The 13,935-nt window shown below is 32.1% G+C and overlaps 2 protein-coding genes across 2 annotated transcripts; one reads left to right on the top strand and one right to left on the bottom strand.

The window, feature by feature from the left end:
- Nucleotides 1–1,956: 1,956 nt before the first annotated feature.
- LOC123716620 (zinc finger protein 708-like) lies at nt 1,957–9,442 on the bottom strand. The gene is made up of 11 exons (XM_045672458.1): nt 9,170–9,442; nt 8,850–9,044; nt 8,710–8,737; nt 8,024–8,258; nt 7,438–7,662; nt 6,521–6,694; nt 5,711–5,914; nt 4,273–4,443; nt 3,741–3,930; nt 3,069–3,230; nt 1,957–2,100 (listed from the first exon to the last, which is right to left on the bottom strand). Exons 1-11 carry the CDS (start codon nt 9,290–9,292, stop codon nt 2,044–2,046), a joined length of 1,764 nt encoding a protein of 587 aa, XP_045528414.1. The 5' UTR covers nt 9,293–9,442; the 3' UTR covers nt 1,957–2,043.
- A 241-nt stretch (nt 9,443–9,683) lies between these two features.
- Nucleotides 9,684–13,930, top strand: LOC123716716. The gene is made up of 2 exons (XM_045672581.1): nt 9,684–10,946; nt 11,259–13,930. The coding sequence occupies exons 1-2, from the start codon at nt 9,912–9,914 to the stop codon at nt 11,526–11,528; spliced, it is 1,305 nt and encodes a 434-aa protein (XP_045528537.1). The 5' UTR covers nt 9,684–9,911; the 3' UTR covers nt 11,529–13,930.
- Nucleotides 13,931–13,935: the final 5 nt, after the last annotated feature.

Raw genomic sequence — 13,935 nt, forward strand, 5'->3', positions numbered from 1 at the left:
ATAACCTGTGACATGGTTATTTCATTAGTGCAATTAGTCAATCCGCTTCCTAGTGAGAGGGCCATCCCATTGCTTTCAGGCTTCAGCCAAATGGGCAGACACGACCAGGGCCGTACCACTGTCTCACAGAAAACCGGCGTGAAGTAATGCAATAGCTTCATTTTATTGAACTGAGAAGCGGGTAGGTGAGTCAGACTTCCGGAGCCCATCAAAAAAAAAAGAATGAATATATATATATATATATTCGAACTGCGAAGCCGGGCTTATTCTTCCTTACCGAGATATCGTCCCCGGCTGAAACTTCATACCTTTCATATCCGGACTACAAATTAAACATTAATTTTTACCGCGGGCGGGAGTTTGCGTGTACGTCAGAGAAGATATCTGTTCTCGTCGCCTCGGGACGCTTTCACGACTTTGCTTTAGCTTACGACTTGTCGCCATTGATCCCTGTGTCATAAAACCTTGTTGGACCTTCTATTGACCTCACATACTGAGAACTGCCAAGTCTCCGTCGACCCTCCTCTAGGTTCGTCGGATCAATGCGTAGTCCGGGGTAATGTGCCAACTGCACCCTTCACGGCCCTGCTTTGCAGGCTGTCGCCCTATTTGGCACTATAAGTCAGCAGATTGGGACGGGATACGGTCCTTCTTTCCGTCCTACCCTAGGCGGCCTATATGGTTTTCGTCGGTTGCCCCAAATTCCGTCACTAACTCTGTCGCCGAAGTGGTTCTGCAGGGCTTGAAATGTATCTTTATTCTATTTTCTGCGGTGCCGATCGAAAGTCAAAGCTTTGGTTTAAACGTTCTAGCAAGGTAACCTCGCGTCGAAAGCGAGAATTTTTTAAAGCATGGGCAGAAGCTACGACATTTCCTGATGCCAATGCCAGCGAATATAAAAAAAAACATATAACTCTGCCTTCAGGTCGCGGGAACGGGAAATCGCTAAGGCAAAGTCAGAGCACATTGCCAGATTTGGCGAGGGATAGGCCCACCTTCCTTCGAGGATGACACGCTAGCTAGAATTTTTTAAAGCATGGGCAGAAGCTACGACATTTCCTGATGCCAATGCCAGCGAATATAAAAAAAAAAACATATAACTCTGCCTTCAGGTCGCGGGAACGGGAAATCGCTAAGGCAAAGTCAGAGCACATTGCCAGATTTGGCGAGGGATAGGCCCACCTTCCTTCGAGGATGACACTCTAGCCCACACCGCGAAGAAGAAGGTCTCTTTGCATCCAACTGAACTTTGGAGGACGGACTTTGTCACAAACCATTTCGCAGTGTGATTTTTTGATGCCGGAAATCATATTCTAGCAACGTACTGTCCGCAGAGCACTATCTTCCTTGAACAATCATAAGTCGAGCGGGCCGGATGGCAACTCCTCAATTGTGCTGCGTACTTCCTACCCCGCTCCTAACGAGCCTTTTCAGGTACCTGTACTCGCTCGACACTGTTCCGAAGTCCTGGAAGACCGCTTTAATACCTTCGAAGCCTAAGGCGATTGCTCTGATCCGTTCAACTATCGCCCAATAGCTTGTTCTCAAAAATAATGGAATAATATTTATTTATTCAATAAATAATTCAATCCGAGTTTAGTAAATAAAATATCCCACCAAACATCAGCAAAATTTATATAAAACAATTTCAATTTTTTTTTTTGGGATATTCTAAAATTTTATATATTTGTATATAGATAAAAATAAATTATATAGTAAAAAGTAAACTTTTTCATTTGGCTAGTTGGACGAGCATGTATTTTTGGAATATTCCAATAACAAACACCAATTGAAATGTAGATGCTCATTGATGCTCGCAATAACGACATACATAAGAAACTAAACAAGGAAAAAAAGACATGGCAGGGCAAAAGCTTCTAGCTTAGGTAACAGCCAAGGATGATCTAATTTATACTTTGATTTAAAAAAAATTATCATTAAAAGATAATATTTTCATGTAAATAATTTATTCACTGTATAACCATTATTGACATATCTGTTATTTAAAAGAAATACTGATACTTGACATATAAATCTACATAATTACTGTAAATCACTCTTCGGAACATTTAAAGTAGTCGCATCGGTTTTGTGATAATCCTGAAACAAAAGTACACAAGTTTTATTATTTTATTTCGTTCCTAAGTGAAGCCAATTTAATAATATGGGGAAAGGAAATACTAATTGACTGATTAATTACCATATAATAATCAAATTGACACAATAGTTGACAAAGTTTTGTAACTCAGTTTTGTATCGCGCAGCCCAGATATACAACGACCAATATTTAAGCCTTGACGCGGAATGGTAGTGCATCATTAGTACACCCCACACACACGCCTCCACATACATACCTACACTTTTACACCATCACACAATACAGCTAAATAAGGCATTACTTAGTTAAATGTATTGACTAATTGTTTTTTCTCTTTTGTAAATGTTAGAAACTTTTATGGGTAAATATTATATATTCCATCTTTGGCTATATTTTTAGTGTAATGTCTGTTTATTATATATAATGTTTGTTAGCTGCAGGATCGCGAAATAAATAAATTATAACTATTATTAGTTATTATAATTTTGTTTAAAAATGCAACTTCCCCATAGTCATTTTAATGGCATTTTGTAATCAAATATTTTTTATTATAAAAATACTAGGTCAATATTATTGGAGCATCTAATTTATTATGGTAAGTAATGACAAGTTTTTCACGATTTAAAAAAATATTTAATTCTATTCTGACCGATTTTTTTTTCCATGCCGTTATATCGGAGTGAAAATATATATATATAATTTAATTATATTAAGACAAATTAAAGTTATACGACGCTGACATGTCCGACATTTCATTCTTCAATATAATAAATAATGTAATATGACTAAAGACTATAGATAAGTAAAATGATATAATACTAGAGAATCCCGAGGGCTGCCTGTTTAACTCCCATTAACTGACAATTTCTAAACAAAGAAAGTTAGACGTAATCTACAGCATGAATAAATACTTAATTGTAGGATGTAAATATAATAACATAACAAAATATAGAAATGTTTAAATAAATACCTGTGAAACTTGCTGTACGGAGTAGCAGTCATTCATTTGAACTGTCATTTTGTCGGGATGTGCACGCAAGCGATGCGAGCGTAACGTAGACGCGTACGCGAACCGCTCGTCGCACCATTTGCACGATAGAGGCTTATCGCCCGTATGCATTGCTAGGTGTACCTGTTGTCAAACAATAATATTTTACTGAAATTTATCATTAGCGTTTATCCATATCGAAGAAACACGGGAAATTGTGATGTTAAATAATTAACTAAAATTAATGAGGCGTGGGGCAGACATTTATGTTTCATGTTCTTTAGTAAAATAGGCGTTCTGTGCCTGACACATGTCAATTTAAGAAGGCATGCCTCCACTTCCTTATACTTTACTCTTCCTATTATTAATTGTTATATAGCTAAAATGCCAAAGGTTTTTAGTAAATAAACATGATGCAGGTGAACAAGGTATCAATATATTTTTTTAAATTTTAGTTATCCAGCCTGAACGAGCAAGCGTTGAGATGGACAAATTTCTATAATCACAATATGTGTCTGTGTTAAATAAATACATTTTATAAAGTTCTTTTGCAAAGAAAGTGGTACATTTAGAACGATAAATTATAAAATTCCGGTCCGGTACTTATGTATCAATCTTAATGTATATTTACTTATGAATATTTCTTAAAAATACCTTCAAAGTCTGTCGTCGTTTGAACGCCTTATTGCAATAGTTGCAGACATGCGAACACTTCTCATCGTGGACTAGGAGATGTTTCCTTAGCGTACGTCGACTGTTAAGTACGCGACTGCATACGAAGCATACATACGACGTCTCTTCGTGTGTGTCCATATGTGTTTTTAGATTTGAATACGTTTTAAAGCTGTAAATTTAAATAAAATATTTTAATTAACGCCGTTGTAAATGTGAAGTTACAATAATAGCCGATATTCAAACTACGGTATCTTACTTTCTTCCGGCTCGAACTCAGGTCACGATCCGACCGGGAGACAAGCTGTTCTTTGAATAAACAAATACCGAGTACGTGACTAACTTTCACACAATTACGGTTTTTATAATAAACAAAATATTTATTTATTTGATATGCTAATTTTTACATGATTTGAACAATGTTCATTTTGCAGTGATAAAGTACTCTTTTATAGTGTTCAATAAAGCGTTAAATGTTGGCACTATATATTTTAAAAATAACAAGGTAACTTACGCTTTAGAACACTTCCGACATGTGTAAGGTTTATCGTCACTATGTATGGCGCGGTGTTGCCTCAATTCACCATTAGTACCACACGCATATCCACACTGATCGCAAACATAGCTCTTTATCTTCTCATGGACTATACGCTTGTGAGATACTGCCGATGAACGAGTGGTGAATCTGTAAACAAATATTATAAACCTCAAGGAAAATTTCTTACATTACACAACTCAACGTCTCGTGTCTCGCTGACCACGCTGAAATTAAATGTCAATTGATGTAAATAATGTATTGAATTCGTGTTTATATTTCTTAAAGAAGTTTTATATTAAAGTGAACTTATATATGAGCAGTGTTTGCCTAGTGGCTTCAGCGTGCGACTCTCATCCCCATCGATGGACCAACGGACTTTCTGTGCGCATGTAATATTTGCTCGTACGGTGCAGGAAAACATTGTGGGGAAACCGGCATGACTCAAATCCAAAATTTTACATATCAATCAAGCAATTTACGTAAAGCTGAGTAGGGCCAATTTAATCAAATAATTCTTTTAATTTATTTACAACTAGCAGTTTGTCTCAACGTACGTAGTACGAAGGGCTGGACATTTATTTTAGGCATTATGTAGCAATGTATTCTTCTATCAATCTTTTTGAGTTTATACGCTACAAACACACAAGATATATATATATATAGATTAAAGGTAAATAATAAATACATGACGTCATGAGCAGTGTTGGCTTCAACGACCCTAAGGACTTTGATTTCAACATCGTGAGGAAACTGGTCATAAAACCCAAAAATATATGACACGTATCAGACACTGTGATCACCTCTATAAAAAATATAAACGAAACGAATGCAATGAAATCTACAGCCAAATTTTATAAGAGTTGTAGCGCTATCGAACATTTATCTATAATTAATTGCTGTTCGTTTGTCGCGCTAAAACTCTAAAATGCCTGGACCTATTCAGCTGTTTATGATCTTGAAATATTTGTTAAAGTTCAGGGTAGGTTTAACGGTGGCAAACATAAATAATTAGTAAAGAAAAATACTAAAAACGACACTTGAATTTTCCCATAAACACTGTTCCTAGCTGGGAATTATTTGATGTATTTTGGCTTTTTTATAAATAAAAAATTTACACTTTGTTTTCATATATTTATTATATGAGGCCGATCTCTTTCATCTGAATAAAATTTTTGTATTAAGTTTTGACATAAATAATACATATGGCGCTACAACCTTTTTAGGTCTGGGCCTCAGATTTCTGTATCTGTTTCATGATCATTTGTAAATTGAATAGGCAAGTAGGTGATCAGCCTTCTGTGCCTAATGCACGCCGTCGACTTTTTAGGTCTAAGGCAAGCCGGTTTCCTCACGATGTTTTCCTTAACCGTTCGAGCTAATGTTAAATGTTATATAATAAAAACATGACACTTACTTCTCATTACAAACATCACATTCATATATTTTCCTCTGCTCTATCGGTACATGTGATCTTTCGTGGGATTTGACTAGATCTTTCGACGTAAACACTTTATCACATGAAGAGCACGGGAATGTTCTTTCGGACTTCGGTATATGCCTTAACTTATGTCTCTGAAGTTCCTCCATTGTTTTCGCTGTTTTTGGACATTGGTCACAGCTGGAATATTTTATTATTTTCGTTAAACATAAGTTTAATATAACCTTCACTCTTCATGACGGCGTAAACTCAAGTTGACAGCAAGAGTAGAAGGAAAAGTTACAATAATAATTAGTATGAATAATGAGATATTTGCCTATTTGATATTTAATCCATTAAGAATTTAACTATGTTTCGACACATTTTTTCATAAATACAAAAAAAAATTGTATATTCTTCTGGAAAATATGCTTTTGACACAGGATGAACACACATATCTATAAGGACAAAATGTCATACAATCAAAAACACTTGAGGGTCTTATGGGACAAGTCCCAGATATAATGTCAGTTCAAGTTTCAAAAATGCAAATATATTATATATTTATTTAACGCTTAAAGAATAAGAAATAAAAACAAAATACATATTTAATAAAACATATATCACGATAATTTCTAAGTTATGTATGTTTGTAAATCAAGGTTACATCTTTCGGAAGAGAGTAGACCACAGACATTTAAATCTCTTCTTGAGATTTGAAGTAGTTTTGATTGAAAAGGATGGAATATGTGTATGTTACGGAATAAAAGATATAGGGTTTTTCAAGTTAATAAATAAAATACTTACTGTAATGCATCTGGACTCTTGTGGTCCTGAATATGTTTGTACATAACGGTTCTTGAATTAAGTGAAATACCGCAACTACAATGCACTATAGGTGTTGCTTTATGCTTCCACATACAATGTGTATTTAACTTATACCAACTAGAAAAGTCTAGATTACATTCTTCACAATTAAACCTGTAACATCATGTTTTCTATACATTTAAATAATAATTATTGCTATAAGCATTGAAGCAGCGTGTATCTATGTTATATTCGCGTAAACTAAAGACAATAATATCATGTTTAGGAAAAAAACGCTAGAACAACGAAAAACTTGATTTCTGAAAATAATTATTAGATGTATATAAAAATGCTTTATTTTTGTTCATAAAATATTTTAATTAATTAGGTCATAATGTGTTGTAGTGTACGGAATAGAGTATTAAAGACATCTTGGTTAAAAAGTTTCTGGGTGGTGATGTATGACGGTGTTAAAAAGAAATCCATGTCAACATTATGTGTAATAAATAGTTTTAAGATAAAAAAATAAGTTTTCATAAGATTTCAAGAATATTTTTGAAACTTTATGAAATTAGGTTAAATTACAAGGTTTATACATAGAGTTTGTGTGGAAAGATAACCGTTATTATTATAGTTCGACCTTAATCATCCTGACACTTAATGTTTACAAAAATAGGAAATAAATGGAATAACGCGTAGCAAATTATAATTATATTAATTTGCGTAACCACCGCTTCTCCTCCGCACAGACTCAATGCATGTATGAACTTTTATTATCTTTAACGTATTTTGTCACCCAAGTCAAACAAAGAAAAATTTAAATTTAAATTTGAAAAATAAATCTGTTCTGTATGATCTGTCTAATGTATCTCTAACCAATATAGATTTTCTTTTGTAAATATTAAATTTGGACATACCTAATTAGATCTGTGACTTTTATTGAATTCCGATTGGACGATTTCCTTGAACCTCGTCGTGGTCGAGATTTATGTTCAGCTACGTGTCTATAGATGGCGCTCTTTGAAGTCAAAACAAAGCCACATATACAAAATGTATACACTTTTTTCTGGTGAACAGTATAATAGTGACTGCGCAACGATTCCCAGGAGTGCACACGTTTCGGACACTCTGCACAAGACATTCTGGAAGTATGTTATCTTACAAAATAATTGAATCTTTACAATATGTATATTCAAATGTAATAAATGCATGTTTATATTGCTTCTTACAATCACCATAGCAAAATTTATTAATAATTATATAAATGTAATTCAACTCTTACACTATAGAAATATTTTAAGAAAAATCTTTAGATATTCTTATTGTTGTTAACCATAAACATCTTGATAAGATTTCTAATGGGTCTGCATTCTGTACTGAGCTGCATTCTATGATTTGCCAGAGCCATTAGCACTAGGGTAGAAACAAGTTCTGTTGCACAGAAAATAAGTATTTTTTGTTCAGTTCTGAGAGTTACCAACTAAGCCACATACTGACACTTACTTAACAAAATTCTTCAATTTGGCTCTTGGATCCTTAAGAAGTTTTTCTAGTTCTTCCCTATCTCTATCAGTCATTTCTCTTGGTTTGATACATGAAGCTTGCTTAACCTTAGTTTCCTTTAATGATGCAAGTGTAACACCATCACTACTATCACTATCACATTCATTGTTGTCATTATCATAGTCTATATTGTCATCATCAACATCAGAGTAGGTTGCTTCATTATTAAGAGTGGCTGTAATAATTATTTGTTTGTGAACTATTTAAAGTAGTTAAAGCAATATTTGTATGTAGTACAATAGGTAACTTATAAAAATAATATTTAGTTCTAAATCTATACTATGGACTACTGTCCATTTACTTATTCCATGGATTATAACCTGTTTATATACCCCTGGTAAAAAAATATTTCTCATAATAAAAACAATGCTTGTTTGATGTTTATAAGATCATCTCTCAGCTATGAAACCTATCATTATCAGCTATGTAAACTAACATGTAGGTTATATCAATTGGGAAAGTCTTTTGAAACATTATACTACTTGTTTTAAATTTTTAGTATGTTTCGCATTAAAAAGATTTATCTGTACATGTATTAAATGAGAAAATTGCAACAGTAAATTATTTTATACATAATAATAATTTATGTAATAATTCTTATTTTTAGTACAACATGAAAAGCTTACCTACTATTTCATCCATTTCAACTTTAACCTGGAAAATATTGCATGATTGTTTTTGAAATATGAACTGAACACAATATAACAATTGTAAGATAAAAATATATTGTAAGATAGTTAAAAATTTAATAAATGCTGTTGCTTACCTCAGATTTAATTTCAGTTATTCTATAATTTAAATCGTCATTTAGCTTAAGTTCAAGCTTTTCATCTTCCCTTGCACACATATTTTGTAAATTTTCTTGAACTTTATAACATTCCAAAACAAATAATTGAAATGATATCATTTTTTCTTCACAATTTAGGCAAATTTTTGTAGGAAGTGTGTCATCTTCAGATATCTAAGTAAAGGAGTTATTAATTTTAAACTAAGTAAATTAACATGAAGACATTTCTGATTTTAGCAAGAAACAGCTGTGCTGTGTGAGAGAGTATATCTACATTTTGATTTTATAACATTACTTACGGTTATTTGTATGAATTCTTGTATAATTTTCAGTATATTTTTATTATTTTCTTCGCTTAAATCTTTTAAAACATGATCCTTATTCGCACAGAGGCGACATATTTTTTTTACATCTATAGCCATGGTTATCGAATGCAGAAGTCTTGAATCTTAATTCTTAGCTTAAATAAAAGATTAGCTCATAATATGAACGATGCATTTCATTATAAAATTATGTTAAATTTACTCCTAAATATAACCAAAGTAAAAAAAACTGATGATAAATTTAAAAATAATAAATGCACAACAAACTCTGTAGAGTACCAAATTCAGAAACAGGGATCATACGGCTGACAGTTGACACTTGTCAGCAAGGAGCATAGATTATAATATGAAAAATAGAGGAAATATTTAAATATTTTTTAAATTATATAAAAATATTAGTAGTCTGTTTATCCATAAACGATTTTTCTTGATAATACGCTGTGGTTTTTTCTGGCGCTTTTTGTCAACTTTGTAATCTGTTTCACAAAATAATGGCTTCCAAAACTTTAAACGATTACAAGTCTAACGTAAATACAAAGCTACATGGTACATTATTTTCCTAAGTTCTGTAAATTAAAACGATTAAGCTTATGTTGCAAGATGTGGTTTAGGAAATGAAGGTAAATTTATATTAACAAATGCTTAATACAACAATTATGTTTACCAGACATAACTAAAAGGAGACCAAGCCAAAGGGGATTTAATGTTGAATTGAAAGATGGATATTCATTCAGAACTTGTTGAGCCCTTGTCACCTAGAATCTCTTACAATAACAGCAGTAGTTACTGGAAAAGTGAGGATAGTGGCTATCATACATCTTTTACCCCTGGCTCACTAGAATGCTCCGAAGTATCGAATGATAGTATCAACTCCACTTTTATTAAAGGACGGATATGCTTCAGAGGTCCTTATCAGGTAGACTACTTCAATATATCTCCCGATGACCTTGTATCACATGCCAACATTTCAGCTTGTATTAGAAATAATGATTCTTTTAAAGATTCTCCAAAAGGTCGAAGAGGCATTAAGAGACCGTTTCCTGATGAGTTAGAGAACATTGATATCCCATATAATTCCATACCTACTCCAACAACCTTAATAGCTGGTGGCTTAAGAAAACTAAAATTTAATGATACTAAACCAAAAGCATCTAAGAGCTTTGGTCACACAGATGATTTACATGAATTTTACAATCTTCATGAAAAAGGTCATACTTTTCCATCCACTCCAATAAAGAAAACTTGTAGAACAAATTGTCACTTAAACAGTCCAACAAGCTTAAAGAGACCAGCAAAGAAGTTAAACTTTGCTATCCATTCACTCTCGTGTGAAGCCAAAGGATTGCAACCTGTGACTAAAGTTACTAAGTCAAAGGCAGTGAAATCTATTCAATTTAGACCTGAGCAGAAAATTGATATTATTAAGATGTTGTATGAGAAGGTCAATATGAGACCTCCATTAATGAAGATATTTAGTTACTTATCTAATGAGGACATTTTTAATTTTACCTTAGTTAGCCCATTGTGGCTAACAGTCTGGGAAAATATAAGTAAAACAAGTAAACTTTTGGAGTACAGAACATTTCTCAGAAATGTAGAGGAGAATGTAGAAAACAGAGATGTTAAACCGAAAATTCTTGGATCGCATCAGAAAAAGCCACTTTCAGAAACAAATAATATTATAGTTTCTAAAACTCGACCAGTTAGTCCACCTGATACACCAAGGACTATTAAATTCAAGAGATTTACAAAGGTGAGGTGTTTAAATGTAGACTGTAAAGTTCATGGACCTTTTATAGTAATATAAATAAACTATAAGTTGCATAAGTCTTAACAAATTTTAAAACAAATATAGAGAATTACTATTGGTGGTTTTACTGACCAGTCCTAGTTTCACTAAATCATGATGCATATGTTCTATCCGTTATTTTATATTTTTTCTTTGACAAATTGTTGGTAAGTTAATAATTCAATGTAGGTATGTGAAGTGAAATGTTATTTGACTGTATAAATAATGGCTGTGTAAATGTTGTGTTTTGTTTTAATTCATTATGCACATTTACAGGCTGCATCATTGGATCTACGAAAGCAACTGTCTTGTGTGAGATGCCATCAACCTGCCAAGGTAACGGAAGAAAGCTCTGGAGAAGAATGGGTGGAATGTACAAGTGTAACTTGTTCTTACCAGTATTGTAAGTTCTGTAAATGTGACAGACATCCAGGTAAGAAATGCTTTAAATATGACTTGGATGGCCCTAGCCCTTCTAAACGGAAGAAAAATACTTATGCTATTGGCACGAAGAAGAGCCGAAAAAACCTGAGGCGACTGTTGTGACTTAAGTATAAGAATGAAGTATCCCAGTGATTCGTTATTATCATTGCATTCCATGTCCAAAGATTGTTGATTTACAAAATCATTTTTAAGAGATTAGGGTTTTTTGAAGTACATAGAGTTATCTAGGGTCTGATTTAGTGCCATTTTTATTGATGTAGGATATAACGGCATTTTATTTACCTCATAATTTAATGTTTTAAAATGGCTGCATTTGTATGGTCTATCTACGATACCATGGCGGTTTTGTTTTATTATAATTTTTGGGACCAACATCTTCAAAATAGCATATAAGGTGGGCGAGGGCGTCTCACAAATGATACATTTGTGCTTTACAAATCAATACATTTTACTAGTTTTAAAATTTGAAGGTAATTTAATGACAGACTGATAGATTTGCCATAAATGGTTAGTTTTAAGTATTGTAAATAAATTAGAATTAGGATTTTTATGGTTATATTTTTGTTTGTCTCAAAAGCATTTAAGACTAGTTCAAACCACTAGCTGACAATGTACAAGTGTTCCTGTGATATTCCATCAATTATTTTAACATATTAAAATATTTAAAAATTCTCAACACATTAAAACTAGTAAACTGGTAATGTAATTATTACCTACTAAGGCTAAATATAAAATAAAATTGCTTAAAATTCCTCAATGTACTAGTAACACACAATTTTTAATACAACTTAAAGAAAGAAGAAATTTTGTTTTATAGTTGCCTTGATTCAGTCAGATCTAAATATCCTGAGACTGTCATTCGCCATTTTAGTTATGTAGCATACTCATTAGAATAAGTTTTTAATTTGCTTCAATCGGTTTAAAAACATCACTGCTTTTAATTTATAAATGTGAAATTTTGTATGTTGGTGTGTTCCATATTATAAATTTGTTAAGACAATTTACTATTACGTCTTGATAGATTGAATTACTTATGATTTCCATGACATTATATTAATACATGCAGATACATTATATGCTACATATTCCGTAGCAATTGTAATTTTATTAACATTCTTATAAAAATACTCTTTTTTTCTAGTCTTATCAATTTAAAATAGCCATAACTTATATTCTGATTTAAACTTAATACACCTAATCACATCAAACAATTAGTCATTTTAATTGGACATCACATTACATTTTTAAAATACTCAATGAAACAATTAAGTTGTTAGTACACAGTGCATTTCTATACGTTAAACTATAATTATTATTTCAAAAATACTTTTATAATTGAATTGGTGTCGCCTTCTACAATTTACCGTTAAGAGGTCCCTTTCTTGCTCCAAATTAAACGCGTACGAAGTGAGACGCTAACGGTTTTTTAGTATTTAATTTCTCATGTTATAATTAATGCCTGTTAACTTATTAATGTCCCATTGTTTAAAGCTTTTTTTTTATGAACATTTGGAAGTAAGCTAGATTATAGCTATCTTCAGAAAAAGGTTAAAAATATTTTTTTATTAGATTTAATCGTATCAGAACAATAATTTTCTTTGTCTGAGAATTTAAAATATTTATCCAACCGTCATTGAATATTGAATTCTTTTTATCTAATTAAGCGATCTGAGAAACAGGTTTCGGAGGCCTTACAAAACTTTATATATATAACAAAACACCTGCACCATTGATAGTCATAGTCCTTAATTTTGAAGTATTTGTAATGGTAATGTAATATAATATATCCTAGTTAGTAAACTGTGTTAAAATATTTAAAATATGTGCAGTTTTGTATTTCATCATCGACGTAATCCCAGCGTTGAGAAAAGTTGAGAGAAGGTTTACATTAATTCGGTTTTGATACAATTATTTAATTATCAATCACTTTAAAATATACGAGATTCAGATTACGCTGTACTTGTTGCAAAACATAGATTTATATCTAGAAGCAATATTTTATTTGATTGGTGATGAATATTTGGCACTCGATAAGGACTAGACCTAGAAGAACTCACCTTGACTAGATAACATACCCAGGCTCAGCTATAGAAATGTAATTTTATACCACAGAAAGAATTATTTATTAGCAATTGTGCAAGAAGCTCCACTTATGTACATTATGTTGGATTATGCCAATTTTTTCTTTTTTTTGTATGAACAATACAATTGTGACATCTATGTTTTACGAATCCCGTTTTCACAGGCCAGACAATGATTAATTACTTTAAAAAGTAAACATTATCTTATTTATTTGTAAATAATTCTTTCATTATAATGATTAGATTTAGTTATAATTTGATATTTTGATTGATTTCTATAATAATTTTATCTTGATTCAGTAGGAAGTCTACTTATACTTTGTTGCCCTAGTATTTGTAGTGATTAATGTAAATATTGTTTTAATGTGATTTCTGAATGATTTTCTTGAAATGCTCTCTTTCTTAATAAAAGTATAAAAATTGGGTTT

The sequence above is a fragment of the Pieris brassicae genome, chromosome 11 (assembly GCF_905147105.1).
Source record: "Pieris brassicae chromosome 11, ilPieBrab1.1, whole genome shotgun sequence".
Lineage (NCBI taxonomy): Eukaryota > Metazoa > Arthropoda > Insecta > Lepidoptera > Pieridae > Pieris > Pieris brassicae.